The sequence below is a fragment of the Topomyia yanbarensis genome, chromosome 3 (genome assembly GCF_030247195.1).
Source record: "Topomyia yanbarensis strain Yona2022 chromosome 3, ASM3024719v1, whole genome shotgun sequence".
Classification (NCBI taxonomy): Eukaryota; Metazoa; Arthropoda; class Insecta; order Diptera; family Culicidae; genus Topomyia; species Topomyia yanbarensis.
Window position 1 is genome coordinate 415,148,164 of NC_080672.1, and position 23,244 is coordinate 415,171,407.

General features: G+C 40.4%; 1 protein-coding gene across 1 annotated transcript in view; it reads right to left on the minus strand.

Moving 5' to 3' along the window:
- Positions 1 to 7,593: 7,593 nt before the first annotated feature.
- The window catches only part of LOC131690819 (uncharacterized), a 38,756-nt gene continuing 23,105 nt past the window's right edge, over positions 7,594 to 23,244 (minus strand). Inside the window, exons 2-3 of the mRNA XM_058976857.1 lie at positions 7,903 to 8,119; positions 7,594 to 7,826 (exon numbers count right to left, since the gene is read on the minus strand). Coding sequence (XP_058832840.1) covers positions 7,679 to 7,826; positions 7,903 to 8,119 — 365 coding nt within the window. The 3' untranslated portion in view covers positions 7,594 to 7,678. The remainder of the gene's footprint in view (positions 7,827 to 7,902; positions 8,120 to 23,244) is intronic.

Genomic DNA, 23,244 nt, shown 5'->3' on the forward strand with positions numbered 1-23,244 from the left:
AGTAACAGACAGACGGGTGGCGCAGGTTGGAAGCATTTTTCATTTTTGTTTGTGTTGGTGAATCAACGTCAAAAAGATGAGCATCACGAACATCACAAAGCATAATTCTTGAGCGTTTTTTCAAAACGTCATATCTGCAATGAGTTACTCTCTGTTTATACTTTCTCTTTCGATTTTTACGGCGTCACTATAACACTTTTCACTTATTTTACAGTACAGATCGAAAGACGGTGGTTTTAGCTAGCATATTATGCAAAGAGCTGAGGGATAAATGTTAAAGTGACCGAAATATTAACAGAAGAGAAAGTAAACAAAGAGAGTAACTCATTGCAGATATGACGTTTTGAAAAAACGCTCAAGAATTCTTGAGCGTTTTTTCAAAACGTCATATCTGCAATGAGTTACTCTGTTTACTTTCTCTTCCACTCAAAAAAATTATCACTTCCCGGATAGAATTTTACAATAGCATTTACCCTACAAACAATCATAAAACAATCAATATTATAGTTATTACTGTTTCAACATTGTTCGATGTCAAGTTCTCACAGTAGATTTACAATAAAATTTCATACAACAATAAATTTCACTGTTCAGCAAAAAACTGATACAGTGCATTCACATTAAATTTTACCGTTTTCGAGAAAAAAATGTATGGAGAAAAATTGATTTTTTTAATATTAAGATACATAACCACCTCCCTTTTTCACTGTAAAAGTCTATTTTACATTGAAATTTACTGTGAAAACGTTAAAGTTTATTGTTTTTGTATTGTAGCATAACAGTAAAACTTACTGTAAATTATTGTAAAATTACTGTACTGTCACAGTGAAAATCATGGTTGTGTTACTGTACATTTCTATTCGGGTTACTTATCATATGCAAAAACATATAAATATTTTCCATAATACTCTTCACGTAAATGTTATATGTTTCACATATAGAAAATTTTATTGTCAATCTAATTAAAGCCAGCGTCGATTGCATGTACATGTGAAGTGAAATTCAGTTACTTTTCATCGGAATGTCACATACTTTCTAAATTAAATACATATTATTTTTATGTGAATTTCGTATAATTTTTAGCTGCATTTAATATAGCATTAAAATGTTTTCTTTTGTGTTTTAGAAGAATGGGGTACGATAAATAAGTATGCAGACATTTGAATTGAAATGTATGATATATTTATTTGAACTATTTCCAACAGCCAGACTATTTCAAAATAGAACAGTTGTTTATTATTTTCACTATTCTATACATCTGTGTTGATGAAATCAGTGAACTTTTCTGCAGTCAGCGTTTATTCCAATAATGTTCCAAGTTTAGTTTTCCATTTGCGGATTCTGAAAAATAATATTAAAACGGGCATTGTTCTGAATCTATATAATAGTTTTAATTTATGTTTAAATACCTTTAGCAAACTAGTCAAGAGTATTCAACCGTAATTCAGATGGTTTGTACTATTAATACGCCATATTGAATGTGTTTACATTTTTCACATAGTACATTCACGTAATACTCACATGCCTTGTATATAACACTTGAGGTATGTGACAATCACATAGAATGGATGTATTGTATACTTGAAAGTCATTGGTATCTTACTTGAAATTCATCAATGTAGGCATGAATGTTAATTGTTACACATGAATCTAATGTGATTAGTCCTTTTTAATATTTATGTGCTTTTTCACTTGAACTGTATGTGATTTTTTGGCTCAGTGTCTGTTAATAATTCTCGACAAACATACACACTAACCCAGCCCAAACTTGTTCAGTAATTTCTTTTGACGATTTGCTATGTAAAGTGATATTTTTAAGGAGCTGTCAGCAAATTGTTTAAAAATTTGCGGAATAGTTTTCATTTTTTAGCGATTTTCAGTAATTTTTCGAATAATTTACTGAAACCCGCAATATTTTTCACTGAATTTATCAGCTCATCTGTTTTTTTTCGATACATAAACATTACCCAGTAAAGCACTGACTGATTGTTCGGCAAAATTGTGCCAACGTTACCGAACCTCGTCATAAACTTACACAAGAGGTACAGCAAATCATCTGTCAAGTCGCCATTTTCAGAGGAAACTGCTGACTGACCAGTGTTTTTGTCGTTTGGATAGAACGGATTGCGGAGAGTTCGGTACCAAACTGTTTTACTGAATTGATTACCGAACGGTTTGCTGTTCAAAACCCCAGCAAAATTGTACTGTACCCAGTAATTTAAATTAAGTGTGTATGATTACGGCCTAAAAGCCAACTGTCAAAATCCACTTTGAATGGAAACTCCGGACAAACAGTTACACGCCAATCACAGATGTTGATAGTAAATGAAAGAGAAAAGTTTTCTCTTTCATAAACTGTTGTGAACTGTGTTCGATTAGTAACGGTTTGTCTGGAATTTCCATTCAAAGTGGATTTTGACAGTTGGCTTTTAGGCCGTAATCATATGTTTGTCGAGAATCCGGTCATTTTAACATTTCTTGAGCGTTTTTTCAAAACGTCATATCTGCAATGAGTTACTCTCTGGTTATACTTTCTCTTTCGATTTTTACGGCGTCACTATAACACTTTTCACTTATTTTACAGTACAGATCGAAAGACGGTGGTTTTAGCTAGCATATTATGCAAAGAGCTGAGGGATAAATGTTAAAGTGACCGAAATATTAACAGAAGAGAAAGTAAACAAAGAGAGTAACTCATTGCAGATATGACGTTTTGAAAAAACGCTCAAGAATTGTGATATCACATCAAGATGTAAAATAGAAAGGTGCGAATATTTTAATGTCGTTTTTGCTTGAAGCTGCGTGTCAGCCCGAACAGAAATGCACACCAGTATTACAGCATTTTTGTTACATTACAACGAAAAACAATGTAATTCTGGAAAATTTACAATGGAAATATAATCGCATTTGTTGTTTCTACATCCAAATTCATTGTAAACCCGATTTTTACATGGAAAAAGGGGGGTTGTTAAGGGATGTAATCTAGGGCGTGACACTCTTTTATAAAAATATTTCACCTGGTTTTATATAATATATACCCTCTTATACTTATTTATAATTGTCTATAAAAGTTATAACTGTATTCGAATTGTAGAATGTTCGAAAAAAAAATCGAACAGCCGTTACCATAGTGGTCCTAGTTACGCGTGTGATTATAAACAATGAAAAATAATGGTGCATCAACGAGGAATGGTAAGTACCCAAATATTTAAACAATTCTTTTTAGCCGATAATTCATTCGTCCCTCGCTGTTTATGGAACCCGGTTTGACCGCAACCTAGAGCTGCTCAAACTTATGAATGATTATGTTTGGAATCCATAATGACTCCATTCAGAAATCCGAACCGGTTCCGGAATGAGTTTAACTGGAAACTAGCGAATCAAATTCGTTAGTTGGACAGAGGCTGTGGCCCAACCAGCGAATCACGATTGTAATGTTTAAATTGTGGAAGATCTACGTCAGAAGATAGCCAAATGCATTGTGTGAAACCTGGGAAAATTATGGAACTGAAATATAGGGACACTTGGGATTTTCGCTGCTATATGTGGAAATTCTTGATTTCCGAGACCAGGAGCCTCTTACGTTTTCTGTAACAGCACCCATCAAGGGGCACTTAGGAGAGAAAAAGATTTTCCTCTTTCGGAAATTTATAAGCACATGAGGAGATGTTCCCTCAATGGGATTATTTGACTCTCGCTCTTTAGTGAACAGGGAAGGGTATAAATTAGTCGTGGCTGGTGGCCCCCGCATAATTTATATGCGTGACATGTCGAGAGTTCATGCGGAATCTCCCCACTGAAGGAGTTGATTCTCTCCGAATTTTCCACGTCGTGCCTTATTTCTACAATGGGTAGCTGTATGGCCCAATTGTTTGCAAAAACAAAAAAATGAACAACTACACTGAGCAAAAAGCATCTGAGAATTTCATAAGTCTCGGTATATGAACCAGCCTTCTGACGATGCCATTGAACGCTTTCGAATGTCATAGACAGGCTTATGAATTCATTTATCTTTATTCATGCACTCCATAGACGCACAAATAATGTATTTCATAAAACAGTCTTATGATTTCGCTCCAATGTATGCGTTTAAGAATTTCATAAGTTTTCTCATGAAACCCATATGAGATCTGTTATTGATTTTATAAAATTATATTTTGTTTTTCATAAACGTCTCTTTTGTGAAAAGTTCATAATTGTTTCTTATGAATTCAGTACTGGCTTGGACGGTCAACCAGGAGCTAATAGTTTCAGTCCAGCACTTTTCGGTTACCGCTGTTTGAAACAATAGAAGTGAGATTTTTAGTCAAATTGCAACAAAATTTTAAATAATTGTTTTTTATGTTATTCAATAAATTACTGTGAGCATTAAATCAGTTTACGTGGCTATGATTTTCACAGAAGATATCCGATTATTTGAATAAGTTTTGCATATAATTAGTGTCTGGCGCGTATTTTATAATTATCAAAATCATTTGAGAAATAACATTCATTATCCTTCAGTTGTCAAGTCCAGTTTCCCAATTGTCTAAGCCCAGTTTCCCAGGAAATATTTACGAAGCGTTGCAAATTTACAAATTTTATTATTTAATGAGAGTTTTCTCTTCAATCTTCTGAAGGGATCTACACTTGGCGGTTCATTTGTCCCGAATTCTACAAGATGAGCACACTAATGAACTCATGATGAATGACGTTCATGTTTGACAATTCTCGGTGGTTTGTTCACTTTGTCAGTTGCGTGAGTTCGAGTGCAACTGGTGTCCATCTGTTACATTCAAACTCACGTAACTCCCCTTGTAAACAAACCACCGAGAATTGTTAAACGAAGTTCAACCGGCTCATTTTGTGGGGTTATGTCGGTTGGTGGAAAACCTAATATCCTCTCAAGGTTGTTCTTACTGTTGATTTTTTGTCTACTAAAAACGATCGAGAAATGTCAGCCATGTTATATTTTTTATGTAAATGCACAATAATATCCATTCTACCAACTTATGGCATTCATTCGAACATTGTGATGAATTTCATAAGACTGTTCTATGAAAATCATTATTTCTACTATATTTTCTGCTTATAAATGTCAGCAATTTTCATAAATGGGCGTTCAATCGGACATTTTCATAAATTTCATAAGACTGGTCTTATGAAAATAATAAGAGATGGATTTGGAAAATTTCCTCTCCACATCATAAGACAGACTTACAAAATCCATTTAAAATCCTTATGTCTGAAAGTCATAAGACGTTTTTATGGAAATTCAATGTAAATTTTGCTCGGTGTAGACGAGTCCCGTTCAAAAGAACAAAGTTTGGAAGAGCAGATCCGGCGAAAGGCTCGTAATAAGGGCTGATTGAAAATAAATTTTTTTCTTATGCTTCTTGGTTATTGCTCAACGCAATTGCTTGCAAACCAGAATTTTTACCGATAGAAGTAAAGGGTTCTGGAAGGAATCAAACCCAATACTTCGCAATTAAGCCCCCAAACGAAGAATACACCATCAATCTCTACTTCCCAGGCGGGTACGTAGACAAGATACTTCTACGTACACCGCCGAGTCTAGTTTAGTTAGATCACGTTATATATCGATGGTGTTAAATGGCTTCCCTAATAAAAATAAACTATACACGAACTTTAACCCAACGATTCCACATATTGTTTGGATTATGCTCTTAAATCATACGATGTCCGGAAGTAGACCATCAAGGGGCCGATGTATTAGATGAATATAATTTCTATCGAAAAGGAGACTTATCGAAGAAATATTCAAATCGACCTCCATTGAATCAGAGGGGATGCCGGTCGTCGGAGATATCTTTACATTAGTCAACATTATACAATTAATGCAACGAAATTTGGAAGTTTCATTTTCGCTGAGCCGTTGGCCATACAGCCCATTGACAAAGATTGTTTCCAAATAGCCACTGGCTATTATCCAGAAATTATTATTTTCACTTGCACACGCCATGTCTGAGGTTTCGGCAATACGAGTAGAAATCACTCCGAATCTTACTACCGACCCGGGAAAAAGACGTTCCACCGGCCCAGACTCTGAGATCGTGGTGTTGAAGTATTAATTGACAGAAGAAATGAAGACGGACAACATCACGAAACCCTTGGAGGTATCAAGTATCCTAGATTTTCAAGACAACTTGGCTCGATTGGAGTTGGTTCGAGGATCAACAATTAAGGAAGTGTTATTGCTTGTGGCACTAAAAACTGGATTATAACCGCACTGCGCACTTACCATTCTTCCATTTAATTCTTCTCATAGACTGGTTAGTTCGACTGGTCTGTCTATGAAGGTACCATTTCTATCACTTGAAATACATGTTTTTTGACAGCTCGCAGTTTTGAGATCACTCCAAGGGGTGAGTCGCTTAGAACAATGTGCCATACACACTGTATCACCTACGAAAACACGATATAAGATTACGATTCACAGTAATACACGATCATTTCACTCGTTACCACAATGTGTGGCACAATGAGGCACACTTTTGACAACCCAAAAACTGTCAACAAAGTGTAGTTGAATAATCATAGCAACCATTGCTTTTGTTTTACTGAACACCATGGCACATCGTAGCACATCGTGGCACATCGTGGCACATTGCGGCACAAGCTACCACGCTGTTTATTTGTGAGCACAATTCGATTTGTGCTAAGCGACTCACCCCTTGGATCACTCGCACTTTAAAAGTGTGGAGTCCAGGTTGGTGGGAAGTGCGCAATAGTGATCAGCAATGATTCTCTCCTTGTCATTCACCGAACGTACAACCCACCCATCTTTTTGAGACTGGGTGAGCTGTCAAAAACTAGGGAGTAAATTAGAGCACTCTAGTTAGAGTGCGGCCATGAGGCCATGACGTATCCAAACGAACATGAAATTTGACGTATTCGCAATAGAAATACGTCAGATTTCTGCTCGTTTGGATACGTCAAACGCGTCTTGGCCACACTCTAACTGTGAGTACTCTAGAGAAAATAAGTTTATTCCAATACCAGGAGAAACTAGAAAAACTCAAAAAAGAGAACTGCGGAGACTCCATTTTGGGTCGATTGGATTCGCGTTTAGCTGTCAAAAAACAAATCCAATCGAACATTGCCTATCCTTATAACATTGGACGTGTTGCCATACAATGCCGGGGCATACGCAGTTCTCTTACTATGAGTTTTTCTAGGAGAAACTAGAAGTACGCCGAAGAAACTCGTTCTTTTACTCTTTTCTGCTCTTTTTCTTCTGGTAGCAAACCGGAGTAAAAAGGAGCAAGTATTTTTTGTTCCTGTTTACTCCGGAGTGACATCCGTGTACTGGAACAAACCTATTATATCTACGCTTAAATGTGCAAAAAGCTTATTTAAATTTAAATGTAATCAAACCGCGTCCAACAAACAATTTGTCTGGATAATGGCTTGAAAAGTTCTTGTTCAGCTTATTCTCGCTTATCAAAGGCTTGTTCAGCTTTCGTTGCTTGTGTTAATACTTTCACAGCATTTCCGAAACCAACCATTTTTGTCTTGTGGCACTCTCCCACAAAACTACTATAACTGATTTCTCTACAGAATAAACACTCTTTCTCCTTCGTATTTGGCAGCTTTTTACAAAACAAAATATTTACAAAAAATAATTTAACCTAGTTGAGATTATTCTACAAACTAATGCTCCATCTGCTTCCGTATACTAATCCCGAACGAATTCCTTTTGACCCCGGTCACACGCCAACCGTTTGGAGAGCTGCTTGCAGAACTGCACATCCCGGATGTAATCTCCGATGAACACCGACAGCAGGTACCACTGTTTCATTCCGGTTGCCCGTACTTTGTAGTTCCTAAAAATAAACAAAAAAACAGCATTAGTTTGCATCTGTTCCATCGGCTACTCCTAGAAGAATAGTTTCGATCAACTTCAAAATGTCGCTCCAATCCGGCTGATAGTCGTCACTGCGTCTGGTTTGTGCGGCATGCAACCGGCAGGGTTCCTCCTCGATGCAAGCCTTGGGACCGAATTCCTGCTGAATTTTGCGCTCCGCTTGAGTGACTGCCACAGCCATGGCAGATATTTCCTCCTCCGTAGAGGCGGGACCGGCCAGGGTCTCGCGCCGGCTGCGAGATTGGTACGTCTCTGGAATAGATGAAGGGGAGAAGGTTGGGTGAGAATAGTACATATAAATTTGGTTAATTTTTGGTAAATATCAGAAGTTCATGTGTTTTACTCGACTTGGACAAATGGACACTAACCCAATTTGAGAAGTTTCAGTTATCGTGACAATATCACGTTTCTCAACAAGAAAAGCAATCCATGGTAGTTCGACGCACTTTCAGTGACGGAGAACTTTCTTTGACTGAATGGATGTGTGAGTAGGCGATCTTTTCGGGAATAATCGTGGAAATTAGACGGATTCTAGTAAAAGATGAAAAGTGTTAAGCCTGACGAGAAACTGTCGAAATTGGGCAATACACTATATTCTGTTTTTGGGCTTTTCACAGCGATTTCTACTTCCAACGCTCTTTAAAAAACAATGTTAAAAGGCATTTCAATTCGATCTTCTTTTTCAACTAGAATATTTAATCAACTATCAATAAAAAATACGTAAGTTTGGAAAAGAATTGACAGACAGTGCAAAATAGCCGAAAAGCCCAACATTTCTAGAGTACCAATCACCGATCACTACAAGTAATAGATATCCATTTGCCGAAAATTCTAGGTTTATAATTTTTTATTACCGACAAATTAGGTCCAAACATGTGTTGCAGACTTTGTTCATTCGGTTTGTGTATAATTCACTTAGAAATATTGTCCTTACACAGTTTTATTAACAGTTGGTTTTGAGTTAAGAGAAAAAAAAGCGGTAAAATGGCAACGGATTTAATACAGCATTCAAATATAATTATTTGGAAAAATAAGAAAAGACGATTAATGAAAGTGTATATTATATTGATGTTCTACGTACTATTTCCATATTTCACTTTATTTATAATTTCTAAATTCCGTGCAATATTCGAGTCAAAACAATTTCGCCATCAAATTGATCGGTAAATGGAGGCCTATCGGCGGATGGGCTCTGCACGGTAGATGATTTTTTTCTCAATTTTGTGCACAAAAAGATGAAAAAAATAATTTGTTATCCTTTAATTTATTCACCTTGGCCCTTTTCCTTTCACTGCAGTGAACTAGAGTAGAGCACTCTAGTTAGAGTGTGGCCAAGAAGCCATGACGTATCCAAACGAACATGAAATTTGACGTATTCACAATAGAAATACGTCAAATTTCTGCTCGTTTGGATACGTCAAACGCGTCTTGGCCGCACTCTAACTAGAGTGCTCTAAACTAGAGCACTCTAGTTGAGATGCATTATAGTATAGGTGTTCACATTCGTCATGTTTGAGTGTGTTGGTTTGTTGCTAGTGAAATTAATCATGGCGGCCCAGGACCGCGAAGCACATAATCAACAAACCGACCAATCGAAACGAAGCTTGTAAGCACGTGGTAAAAATAATGTATGGTTCCGTGCATTCATTTGCAGTACAACACTATTATTGTAACATGTTACCATGCGTCTCCGTTACTATGCTCGTGTTATTTAGTTCAATAGCAACGATCAACCGAATTTCCTCATTCGTTCGTTGGTACCAGTAAAGGTAAGACCTAATAAAATATCGTGGAGCGTGTTGGGTGATTCTACAGGTTTGGCGATTATTCACAAATAAGTATGGCGACCGGGATCGCAAAAGAGCAAATGTTTACATCACAATCCAATCAGAATGAAGTATGGGACCACGTGCTTCTGTTTTCTTCATCATTTCTTCTTGGTTGCCCGAAAAAAGTGACAGCTGATGCACACATAGAAAAAAATGTGCACACCTGTATACACCTCGACTCTAGTTAGAGTGCGGCCAAGACGCGCTTGACGTATCCAAACGAGCAGAAATCTGACGTATTTCTATTGTGAATACGTCAAATTTCATGTTCGTTTGGATACGTCATGGCCTCTTGGCCACACTCTAACTAGAGTGCTCTACAGTGAACCCATGGATTAACTGTCAAAGATGTTGACCCATGTGGCTAAAACTATTGTCAAGCAAGACAAGGGCGTTCTAAAGATCGATGACGATCGATGAATGCAATAAAAAAAAACAATTTGGTTCGTTGTTTGGAATTTGTTTTTAAATTTTCAAGTTACACTTATCAAATTAATCAAACTCATCCTCCCAATTCACTTGGGTTAGGTCAGGAAAGTTATTACACTTTTAATTGATTTCTCGTCTCTGTTTTATTTTCATTCGCTCTTCCGATCGCGCCTCCCTGTGTACCATTGCCGCTGAAAACAACACACAGTCTAACGCCTGCTTCACGAGACCACCGTGGCTATGATGATATTTCCTCTGATAGGATGAGAAAGAAAGAAAGAAAACGTGATAAATTTCACTCTCGTTCGAACGGCACTTGGACCGCGCATTGCGATGGAACTGGTTGACCTTGAAGATAGCAGCTGTTCAGCAACGCTGGTGATGAAATCAATGCCCAATGGAACGTGGATTGACTCGCGTAGCGTGTTGCTTAGCGGATTTCGGTAAATTGATTTATTTTCAATATAGCTTGACGAAAATCTCGACTATGGATTAGTTATGCTATCAATGGAAAAAGATACGGCGTTCAGATAGAACTGATTCATGTGATTTAAGCTTGAAATTAGATGTATAGTTTGGTACTGTTCTTTTAAAGAATATTAAATATGTTTTTTAAAAATCCTTACCTTAAGCTGACCAGTAGTGATCACCAGAAATTCTACTCGCTACTTGTACGCCTTCTAGTAGCCTTCGATAAAGCGAATTGCTGGAGAACAGAAGGCGGTTTGCTTTCAAATTTAAAGCAATTTCTTAAAAAATAAGAAAAAAAACCCTTGAAATAACTCAAAACTCGCTCTTGTGAAGAACATTGTTCTTAGAAATTAAGGACTTTTGATGAGAATTTAGGGGACAAGTAGCGAAAATTCGAATCATGTCAGGAAGCCACCAAACGACAATCTTGCCTTCTTCCGGATTTACGGCTTGATGAAGCACTTTACGGTTCATTGTGATCGCGTTGATGGCTGTCTATCAAACCGCCGGGCAAAAGGGCGTTGAGTGGTGACTGATCAGGGTTGGCGTGATTTCGCGTATTAAAATAGCTGCAAATTTATCATTATTTGCTCTTTCTTGTCCGACGTAAGGAACTGCACAATTGGAACGGTTGCGCAACTTGGCCGCGGGAGCTGATGCAATAGCCGAAGGTAGGTTAGGGTAAAAATAATAATACGCCCGCTAAAAAGTGGTTATCATCAGAAATCGACGTTTTATTCTCCACATTAGCTACATTAATTTGTTGCACTAAATTTCCAATACAACGCATTGAAAACTTCACTTAGATGTGTTTTCCGTGGTTATTTTTAGTTCCATTAAGTACTTTAAGTACCAAAGACGAAGAAATGCGCAGCACTGGTGCAGTCGATTCTTAGTGTACAGGACAACTGTAGAGCTATCGCCTCGATACATACTTATCACTAAGAATCCTTCGAGGCTGAGGCTCGAACACAGAACGAGTGGCTTATGAGACCAGCGCCATACCCTCTAATTCGCCAGACAAGGACCGTAGTTTCATTATTATGAAGTACTCGACAAATTTACGATAAGAGACTCAAATTATCGTATTTTTTCCTCTGAACTTTTCGCATAAACGAGTACACAATTTTCATAACTAGTTGTTCAAAATGTTTTTTTACTATGAAAAATTCCCAAATGGGCAAAATTTTTGGACAAGACCAAATTTTTATGCATAACTACACAAGACTATAAACACTTTAGACACAGACTTACGGAGACAAAAACAGTAAAACTAGCAACCGTGAATGTAAACTGGCATCACGGAATATCCCATAAGCTTTGAATGGCTGCCTCTTGTACTTTCCCTCTCAAAACCCTTATGCCCGTTTGGCTGCACTTTTTGACACTCCGTTACGTTGCAATTGGGTCATAACCCCTTCCTGTCCATGTTGTTTGTGGACAACAACGTTTTTAAACAGCTATATCTTTTGATTGAGGCAAGATTTGCTCACAAAAACAAGTAAGGCTAATAAATGTGACTATTGCCTTTCATTTGAGCATTAACAGTTACAAGGATCATCGCTAGAACTGAAGTTATTAAAATTAGTCTGATTAGATTCCGATGGAGCAGTGCTGCCAGGGACAGTTTACGTTTACGACGGAAAATGAATTTTTCATATATCTTCGTTACGATGTAATATTATTAAAAACTGATGAAACTTTTCAATTTAGTGTTTGGCTACGTTTTTCACGCAATTAGACTATTGCAGAATTGTATTGAGCATTGGAAGGTAAAAATTGAGCAGCTTCTAGCACTGCAACGAAAGCACCTGTCTTTTTTAAAAAAGGCTTTTCGTGTTTTTTGATCTCGCCGTTTTCAAGAAAAAATAGTTTTGAAATCCTACATTCACTACAAAAATGTTGGGCATGAAATGGTTAAATGAAGAATAAAGATTTCTCTAACTCGAAAAGAGGCGAATGACACTAAGGTTAAAACCTCTATAATCAAAATAAAAAAATAAACACTGGTGCGTTTGACACTATCTTTCTTCTTTGACAGTGAATTTAGCCACATAGGTTTTTTGACAGTTATCCCAGCAAAAGGATAGGGATCAAGGTAGTTTCAATGGAAGGTGTGGTCGTAATAATTCAATTTCATGAAAAGTTTTTTATTTGTTATTTTGCGTTCAAAAAAGCAAAAAAAAGTTCGACTACGTATCTTTAGCTGCATTGGAAAAACACAAAAACAGCATATGGCTTAATGCCCCAATTTTTGACACTTCGCTGGTCTGTGTATAAAGTGTCTGTACACAAGACCCAACATAAAGGATGTTTTTTAGTGTTTCGTATTCTCCTCATCAGTAAATAACACCAACTTAATGCACCAAAGTGGCGCTAGTTAGACACTAAAATCCAAAAAGTCACACGTCTTGCGTGAACTGGCTTATACCGAGTGTTGTCTCGACAGTAAGCGCAGAGGTTCTGTTTGTCGACTAGGAATGTGAACCGAAACTGTGTTTTGGTATAAGAACCAACCAGGTACTATGCCAATTTGATGCTGGTTTGGACTTACCCAACTAGCATTAAGTTGGTATTAGTTACTGACGAGGAGAATCCGAAGCAATAAAAAACCATACTTTGTTTTTTTTTAATCCTGGGGCGGATCACTCTAGTAATGTTTAACAAACATGCATCAAATTAAAAAAAATCATATCAATATTCGCACTTTGCAATCCCTTGCAGAAAGGTCTGTTCAACAAACGAATTACGCTGATCCATTAATCCAAGTTGAAAACTTTACTTGTGTGTCAGTTCTCAGTAGATGTACACGCAGAATTTTATTTATGCATCGATAGCATACTTTTCTATCTGCCTCTCGATTCTTCTGCTGTAAATTTTATGCATTAGACATATTCGGTCTATCCACTCATTGAATGCTTACTAGAAGTGCATAAAAATCACAGCAGAAGAAAAGAGACGGGAATAGAAAGTATGTTAACTAATTATATTTTTGTTTCTTAGTGTAGGACTAGTTTCTAGCAGGGCTTTGACGACTTACACGCAACGCAAAATACATTCTGAATTTCTATTTTGATGGAAAGAAATGCTTTCAATATTGCAAATATTACCCCTTTAATAGACTTTTCTACGGCTCATGTACGTACATGGTCACATGGCACAAATACTACATCCCTAGCTGGTGGAAAATAATAAAAAAAATTAGCAAAAGCAAATGGGATTGTTTTCAACCAGGAAGCTGCAGAAGTGTTCGTGAGACCGGGCGACAACAATTCAATAGACGTTTGCAATTGAAGTGCGTTTGTCAAAGGCTCGTAGCAAAAAGATGGCAGATGGCAATAGTGAAACGCGGATTTTCAATGCTAATCAATTTGAAAATTTACACAGGTTTTTAAGGAAATTTTGTTCTAGCCTAAATGTCTGTTATCTGTGGATTGGTTGTTGCGGTGACTAATAAAAACAATATTGAACGCATTCTCTAGGGTTATGCATAAGATGTTCGGTTTGTTTATTTGCTGTCCCCCATGCAATTTGACGTGAGGATATTTATTTTGCTGCTTTAAAAATGTGCACGAAAGTCTATCTACAGTCGAAACGAAAAATTTCGTTGAATTTTAAAAAGGTATCACTTGCTTCTAGTTTTTACTTCACCCTAGATACCGTACATTTAATATCTCGACAAAACATATGATTACGGCGAAAAAGCTTACTATCAAAATTCTTTTAGAAAGGAAATTCCGGACAAACCGTTATTGGCCGAACACAGTTCATAGCAGTTAGTGAAAGAGAAAGCTATTCGCTTTTTTTGATTACCAACATCTATTGTTTACTAGAGCGGAGTTTCCATTTAATGTGAATTTTGGCAGTTGGCTTTTAAATCTTAAACAAATATTTGTCAAGATATGTGAAATTTACAGAACAACCTCTCACTCAATCACCTTGATCGCAATCATTTTGTTGGATCAACTGTCAAAGATGTTACCCCTGTGACTGAAACTAAAGACATTGGGTGCTCGTCTTTAATTGAAACTATTGTCAAGTAAAATTGCTAATCGTCAAGCTCCTGTTTAAATTTCAATTACACATCTTTTTGAAGTTTTAAGAGTTTGACACATATATATCGTTTCCCTAACCAAGTTATCTGAAATTATGCAAAACATTCAAAATTGAATAATATATGCTCAATAAAGAAAATAGTGAGTATAAATTTGATTGGGTTACATGCAGTTTTTTTTTATGTTTTTCCGATGCAGCTGGCGTTAAAGATACGTAGTCGATTTTTTTTTCTCTATTTCATAGTAAAACAAAATTCTAGAGCTTTTTTTCATTACATCATATCTAACAGAAACGTCAAACGGAGAAAATCGCGTTCGAAAATTTCCTTGCAACTTTTAAATTTTTTTAACAATTAAAGCACACAGAAGGCTATTAAATCTACTATCACCTCGGCATTTACTCATTACAGGATCGTATAAGTGTTACTGCCAACACTGCTCTTGGTGGTGTATCTGTTGCTGAACAGTACTGTCATTCGACTGAAACGTCATCCGTGGGCGATGACGTTACCCGACGCGGGAGGATAGCTGTCACTTTATCAAAAACGCTGAGTAAGGCATCGTGCACCGGAGGAGAAAAACTGAATTCTATTAAATTGATTTAATCACAGTGAGATATTATCAGTTCAGTTAAAACTTATATAGAGATTTACATGCGTATTGTATTCTAAAACTATACATCCTAAGCTAATCACAGTAAGTTACGGTACAGTCTAAAAGTATAATTCGTAAACCTAACCTAAACCTAAAATCACAGATTAGCACATGTTAGTACGGACGAAATTCATTTGATTCATAAACGGTTGTGGTTCATTACCGAAAATTGTAAGTAAGTGTACTATACTGTACACCTGATGCTAATAAAATTATTTTCAGCTTTAAGCTGTCTCACACCAAAATACCGAGTTTGTGAACGGCTAAAAAGAATCGGCCAAGAGCCTCCTTTGTTCTCGGAACAAAACTTAAAGAATTTTCGACACATTTTCAATGGAGTCGAACATGGATCCAATGGATAACCCCACGGATGATAAAACCCCAGAGAAAAATAAATCTTCCAGCTGCGTTTGCTGCGATCATCTCGTCGAGAAGTATGCAATCCTGGAAGCGGAGCAGAACGAAATGGATGAGATGGCTAGCAACCGAAGCAGGGTCAGCAGAAGGACGAGTCTAGAAAGGGTAAAGCAGTGGAAGCAGCAATGCACTGATCAGGGTGAAGGCGCATATGGTCTTCCGCCGGTGGGTAAATCGGCAGACTTTACAGCAGCCTCTCTGAATCAGAACTCACGCATCCCGAAGGACTCGGAGCGAAGCAATTCGTACCAGCACGCTACAGCTAACATCAATATGCCTACTTCGGAAAAACCGGCTACAGATACAACAGTGCAGCAAGGAAGACAACACCATGGGTTCAGTTTCTACAAACCACCGTTGAATTCAACAGTAAAACCATTCAACCTTCAGAGTCTTTCTAAGCGGGAACAGCAGCAGTACACCAGCGCGTTCCCCAAATCAACTTTGGTACAACAAGAGGTAGTCAACACAAGAGGTAATGTCGAACCCCAAGTGCCCCCCGTAGCACGTGAAGGTAAGTTACTTTGTGATCCAATTATTAATCCACCTGTACCATCAAAATTCGAACACTCCCTCCAACAAATTATCAAACAATTTGGAACGATGGCATCAACGACCACGATTCCGTCGTTGGGAGCGAATGTGCTTCCAATCGAAACAAAACCCGTTCCGTTGTCCGGAACGAATGTTGGCTTACAGCCAACGGCAAATCCAATTATTCATGGATTCGTTCCCCCACCCGCGGGTACGCCGATTTCTGGCCCGTCGCTAATAAACCCGGTGCTATCTATCGGAGCAGTTCCCCCTCCGCTGGGACTACCGATTATTGATCAATTTACTCCCTCCCCCTCGCAGTTATCCGCGCGTCAAGTGATGCCCCGCGATCTACCTACGTTTTCGGGCAACCCAGCTGACTGGCCAATATTCATTAGCACCTTCATGAATAGCTCGTTAGCGTGTGGATATAATAGCGCCGAAAATCTCGCGCGTCTTCAACGTTGTCTGAAAGGACCCGCGTATGAATCTGTCAAAAGTAGATTGTTGCTTCCTGAATCAGTGCCGCATGTAATCGATACCCTTCGTTTGTTGTATGGACGACCTGAATTGTTAATCAGTGCTCTACTACAGAAAATGCGCAGTGTTCCGGCGCCGAAAGCGGAAAGATTGGAGACAGTCATCGACTTCGGTATAGCTGTGCGTAGTCTCTGTGATCACCTGGAAGCCGCTGGACAACAAGAGCACCTATCCAATCCCACGTTGCTGATGGAGTTAGTGGGGAAACTGCCTGCGCACACCAAGATGCAATGGGCGGATCATATACAGCAGCATGCGGTGGTCAACCTTAAAGTGTTCGGGGACTTCATGCTCAGGGTCGTCACTGCCGTTAGCAGAGTAACAATGTACGTTGGCGAGGACGGCGGCTATCAGCAGAAGCCCAGGCAGAAGGGAGCTGTGAATACCCACACGAGCGAAGCGGAGTCATTTCAGGAGACAGTGCGCGAGAAGGAACGGGTGTGTGCGTGCTGCAAGAAACCAGGGCACCGAGTATCAGCGTGCTCTGCGTTTAAAGCGTATACCGTAGATAACCGGTGGAAGTTTGCGCAAAATAACGGGCTGTGTCGGAGCTGCCTTAATGCGCATGGAAGGAGAAGCTGTAGAAACGCAACACGGTGTGTGATCGAAGGATGTCAGTATCGTCATCATCCGCTCCTGCATTCTGATCGAGTTAGTTCCATTAGTCGTCCTACCCAAGGATCGTCTACAGTACAGAATCACATGCATCGGCAAAGCAAGCAGGCTCTTCTATTCCGTATTATACCAGTCGCCATCTCAGGGCCGCGAGCTACCATCGAAACTTTCGCTTTTCTGGATGATGGCTCGGATCTATCGCTGATCGAGAACGACCTAGTAGAGCAACTGGGAATCGACGGTAGGACAACACCTTTGTGCCTGAAGTGGACAGGGAACGTCACCCGTGTCGAATCGGATTCGAAACAAGTTCGAATTACGATCAGAGGAGCTAGCAGCGCAAAACAATTCACTATTGATGATATCCGTACTGTAAAGGAGCTTACTTTGCCGGAACAGAGTTTAGATTACGGTGAACTGGCGCAACGTTATCGTTACCTCCAAGGTTTACCGATTGTCAGTTACGCAAATGCTGTTCCCCGTCTGTTGATAGGCGTTAACAACGTGAACCTCACTGTCCCGCTGCAAGTGAAGGAAGGCAAGAAGAGCGATCCAGTTGCAGTGAAAACCAGACTAGGATGGTGCATCTTCGGCGGTAGTGGTAAGGAGGCAACGCATTCACTGAATTACCATGCCTGTGAGTGCGCCAGCGACCAGGACTTACATATTGCGGTGAAGGAATATTTTTCAATGGAAGATGCAGGAATGAAGCCGTCGATAGTTCTGGAATCCGACGAGGACAAGCGGGCTAGGAGCATCATGGAGCAGTCGACGAGACGAGTAGGTGACCAGTTCGAAACAGGTCTACTGTGGCGCTACGACGACATCGAACTTCCGGATAGCTACAATATGGCATTCAAGAGGTTTGAGTGTCTGGAGCGCAAGATGATGAGAGATCCAGAGCTGGCTGCAAATCTGAAGAACCAGATAGCGGAGTACCAGCAGAAAGGATATGCGCATTGTGCTACGAAGGCAGAATTAGAACGAGCAGACCCAAAACGCGCGTGGTACCTGCCGCTAGGAGCAGTGATAAATCCCCGGAAACCAGGTAAAGTTCGACTGGTATGGGACGCAGCAGCAAAGGTGGATGGAATATCTCTGAACTCTATGCTGCTTAAAGGACCGGATCAACTTACATCGCTTCCAGCAGTTCTGTCGCGGTTCCGGCAATATAAAGTAGGAGTGTCTGCAGATATACGAGAAATGTTCCACCAGCTGTTGATCCGCGAGCCGGACCGTCATTCTCAACGTTTCTTATTCCGGAATGACCCAACAAAACCGGTGGAAACTTACATCATGGATGTGGCAACATTTGGATCCACGTGTTCACCGGCGTCAGCGCAGTACGTTAAAAATAAAAACGCGGAAGAATTCTCGGACCGTTTCCCACGAGCAGTAGAGGGAATTCTGAAAAGCCACTATGTGGATGATTATCTCGATAGCTTCGAGAATGACGAAGAAGCCGAGCGAGTGTCGCGGGTAATTGCAACTATACACCAGAAAGGAGGATTTCATCTTAGGACCTGGGTATCGAACAGTGCTGGAGTTCTTCGTGGACTGAAGGAGGCGTCCACTAACCCTAGCAAAAGCCTATGCTCGAACGCAGCGGACAGAGGCGATCGCGTGTTGGGCATGCTCTGGCAGACTTCAGAGGATGAGTTGCTGTTCTCGATGGAAATTAAAGAGGAGATACAACTGGTGATAGATAACGGTAAGCGGCCAACCAAACGCCAGATGCTAAAATGCCTAATGGGCGTATTCGATCCACTGGGATTGCTGAGTGTGTCTCTCGTTCATGGAAAGATTCTCCTTCAGGATGTATGGCGAGCAGGATTGCAGTGGGACGATCAGGTAACTGAAGAAATATTCGATCGTTGGGTCAGGTGGACCGGTCTGTTCCCTAAAATCAGAGGCCTGCGGATCCCACGGTGCTACTTCAAGGAAGCGAATGTGCAGGTGTATGATCATCTTCAATTGCACGTTTTCGTCGATGCAAGTGAAGTCGCTTTCTCCGCCGTAGCGTATTTCAGAGTGATCAACACGGAGGGCAAAGCAGAGCGCTCGATAGTCGCGGCCAAAACGAAAGTTGCACCGCTGAAGCCACTCTCGATTCCTCGCATGGAGCTACAAGCAGCAGTTCTGGGCAGCCGTTTAGTGTCGTTTGTTCAGGAGAATCACAGCGTGAAGGTGAAGCGGCGTTTTCTGTGGAGTGATTCCGCCACTGTGTTGGCCTGGTTACGCGCCGATCATCGTCGGTACACGCAGTACGTAGCATGCCGAGTAGGGGAGATATTGACAACAACAGACCTCTCAGAATGGCACTGGGTCCCCAGTAAGCTAAACCCTGCAGATGCAGCAACAAAGTGGGGTAAGAATCCATGTCCGGAAGCAACCGACGAGTGGTTTAAAGGTCCTGAATTTCTTCGGCTTGCCGAGGAGAATTGGCCGAAGCAACCGAAACCTTCAAAGGTGCCTGAAGTGGAACTGAGACCCTGCTTTCTGATCCAGGGGTCAACTATTCCGGAGGTTGTGATAGAATTTTCTAGATTCTCTAGATGGAGACGATTGCTAGGCGCAGTTGCATACGTACACCGTTTCTTGGGCAATTGTAGGCGTAGATGTCGAGGAGAGACGCCGGAATTGCTGCATCTTAGTCAAGAGGAACTGAAGAAGGCGAAGAACACGCTTGTGTGGATTGCGCAATGGCAGGAGTATCCAGATGAGATGATTGCAGTTTTGAGAGGACAAGCAGAATTACCTAAATCGAGCAGTTTGTATCAGTTGACACCAACAGTCGATGAGTGTGGCGTGCTACGCGTCGGCGGAAGAATTGGAGCTGCACCGCATACATCATTCGATGCTAGGTTCCCGGTGATTCTCCCAAGAAAACATCCGGTGACGACGCTAGTTGTAGATGATTTCCATCGTACCTTTCGTCATGGTAATTCTGAAACGGTAGTGAACGAGATTCGGCAGTTCTACAGCATCTTCCAACTAAGGAGAGTGGTGAAGCAAGTTGCGACCGTCTGTCAGTGGTGCAAAGTTAAGAAGGCGACTCCGAAGGTTCCGCGAATGGCGCCGCTGCCTTTGGCCCGCTTGTCCTCGTTTACTCGACCATTCACCTACACTGGTATTGATTTTTTCGGACCGTTGCTGGTGAAAGTAGGAAGGAGCTCGGTTAAACGCTGGATCTGTCTGTTGACCTGTCTAACCACCCGTGCTGTCCATGTGGAAGTTGCACACAGTCTTTCCACACCGTCCTGTATCAAATGCATACGTCGCTTCATCTGTCGCCGAGGAGCGCCGGTGGAAATCTACTCCGACAATGGTACCAACTTCCAAGGTGCCGAACGACTGCTGTGGAAAGAACTCGAGAACGTACATGGAGACTTAGCAGCAACGTTCACAAACGCATCTACCAAATGGGTCTTTATCCCACCAGCTGCACCTCATATGGGAGGCGCGTGGGAGAGGCTGGTGCGATCCATAAAGTCAGCCATGGAAGCAGCCTACAACAACGACCGGAAACTGGACGACGAAGGGCTGGTGACGCTAGCCGTGGAAGCCGAGGGTATTGTGAACAGCCGGCCACTTACCTACCTACGCCTAGATGCTGCTGAAGTAGAAGCCCTGACTCCTAACCATTTCCTGTTGGGAAGTTCCACTGGTGTTCGTCAGCCTGCAGTACCGTTCAGTGATCCTGTCTCTGCCGTAAAGAATTCTTGGAACCAAATACAACGTCAGCTGGACGTTTTCTGGAAGCGCTGGATACGGGAATATCTTCCGATGCTGACTAAGCGAATGAAGTGGTTCGGAGAAGTGAAACCAGTGGCTGTCGGAGATTTGGTCCTCATAGCAGACGAAGTCCGTAGGAATGGCTGGACGCGCGGAAAAATCAAAGATGTCGTGACTGCGGAAGACGGACGAATTCGACAAGCGATAGTTCAGACTGCGAGGGGGATATTGCGTAGACCGGTATCGAAGCTAGCTGTGTTGGAGGTTGAGTTGGATGGTAAAACTGGGACCAGTGGCCAGTGTTACGGGGGGGGGGGAGAATGTTACTGCCAACACTGCTCTTGGTGGTGTATCTGTTGCTGAACAGTACTGTCATTCGACTGAAACGTCATCCGTGGGCGATGACGTTACCCGACGCGGGAGGATAGCTGTCACTTTATCAAAAACGCTGAGTAAGGCATCGTGCACCGGAGGAGAAAAACTGAATTCTATTAAATTGATTTAATCACAGTGAGATATTATCAGTTCAGTTAAAACTTATATAGAGATTTACATGCGTATTGTATTCTAAAACTATACATCCTAAGCTAATCACAGTAAGTTACGGTACAGTCTAAAAGTATAATTCGTAAACCTAACCTAAACCTAAAATCACAGATTAGCACATGTTAGTACGGACGAAATTCATTTGATTCATAAACGGTTGTGGTTCATTACCGAAAATTGTAAGTAAGTGTACTATACTGTACACCTGATGCTAATAAAATTATTTTCAGCTTTAAGCTGTCTCACACCAAAATACCGAGTTTGTGAACGGCTAAAAAGAATCGGCCAAGAGCCTCCTTTGTTCTCGGAACATATAAGCATATTACATGTTTTTCGCAAAAATAATAGGGAGATAATTGATAACTATTATTTTATTACATTTTGCCGATCACTTTTGCTGTTATGCTCTTTTACATGTGCGGTCTTGGCAACACCGTTTGTAGATGGTACATTTTACTGTGACGTTTTGAGAGACGGGCTTGTAGTTGTGATATATTTCATGTGCTGTATTGCAATCGAGAGTGTAGATATGAGGTTTGGCATTGGCAAAACATACTAACTACAGTCGACTTGGGAAAACATCACAACGCAAAACATCACATCTACAAAATATTAGCAAATCTTTGGTATACTATATGTGACATTTTGAATTAAGATTAAATTAACATATAAAGAGTTATCATTTTTCTCTATTATTTGTGGACGATAAAGAGTCAATGCTTAGCTTTTATTTGGCATAATAAACTCAGTTTGTTTACATTTGTTAGTTATTACGTTTTGAATAAACGGTATGGAATTGAATTATTACTATCCTACCTTCCATTGAACTATCTTGATCCCTATCTTTTTGCTGGCATAACTCTGGCCCAGTGAGAAAATTTTCTGACAGAGACCGCTCTGCTGTAAGTCTTGGTTTGGCAGCCCTGTCAGATTTCTGCGCGTATCCTGTCGGGTTAGTTGAGCTAGGACGAACTCGGTTTCGCTCGCGTTTTCTGGTAAATTTTGACAGGAACCGAGCAAAACCCTGACATAACTCGGACATAAACTGTGCAAAGATCCTGGCAATTCCTACCTGGTAGAATTTAGCACGAATCGAGCAAAACATCTGACAAAGATGTGGCAGGAAGCGTGCAGAGATCTTGGCCGTACATTTCTGGTTGGATTCTGGATAAAAGTGAGCAGCATCGGTTGGTTTAACCGCTTCTGTCAGAAACGGTTGTTGCATTTGAGCGAATTCATTGCCAGAATTCTCGCACAAATCGCGCAAAATGCTCGCAGAAATTCTGCCAGCATCAATTTCACTTTGCTCAACTTTTGCTTTCTGCTTGCCACTCTGACCGGGTTAGAGTGCGGCCAAGACGCGTTTGACATATCCAAACGAGCAGAAATCTGACGTATTTCTATTGTGAATACGTCAAATTTCATGTTCGTTTGGATACGTCATGGCCTCTTGGCCACCCTCTAACTAGAGTGCTCTAGTTGGTATTTGGTATCTGAAACCTTGAGTATGCTGCCAGACCTGTGCAACGTAAGAATCAATAGTTGGAGCTCA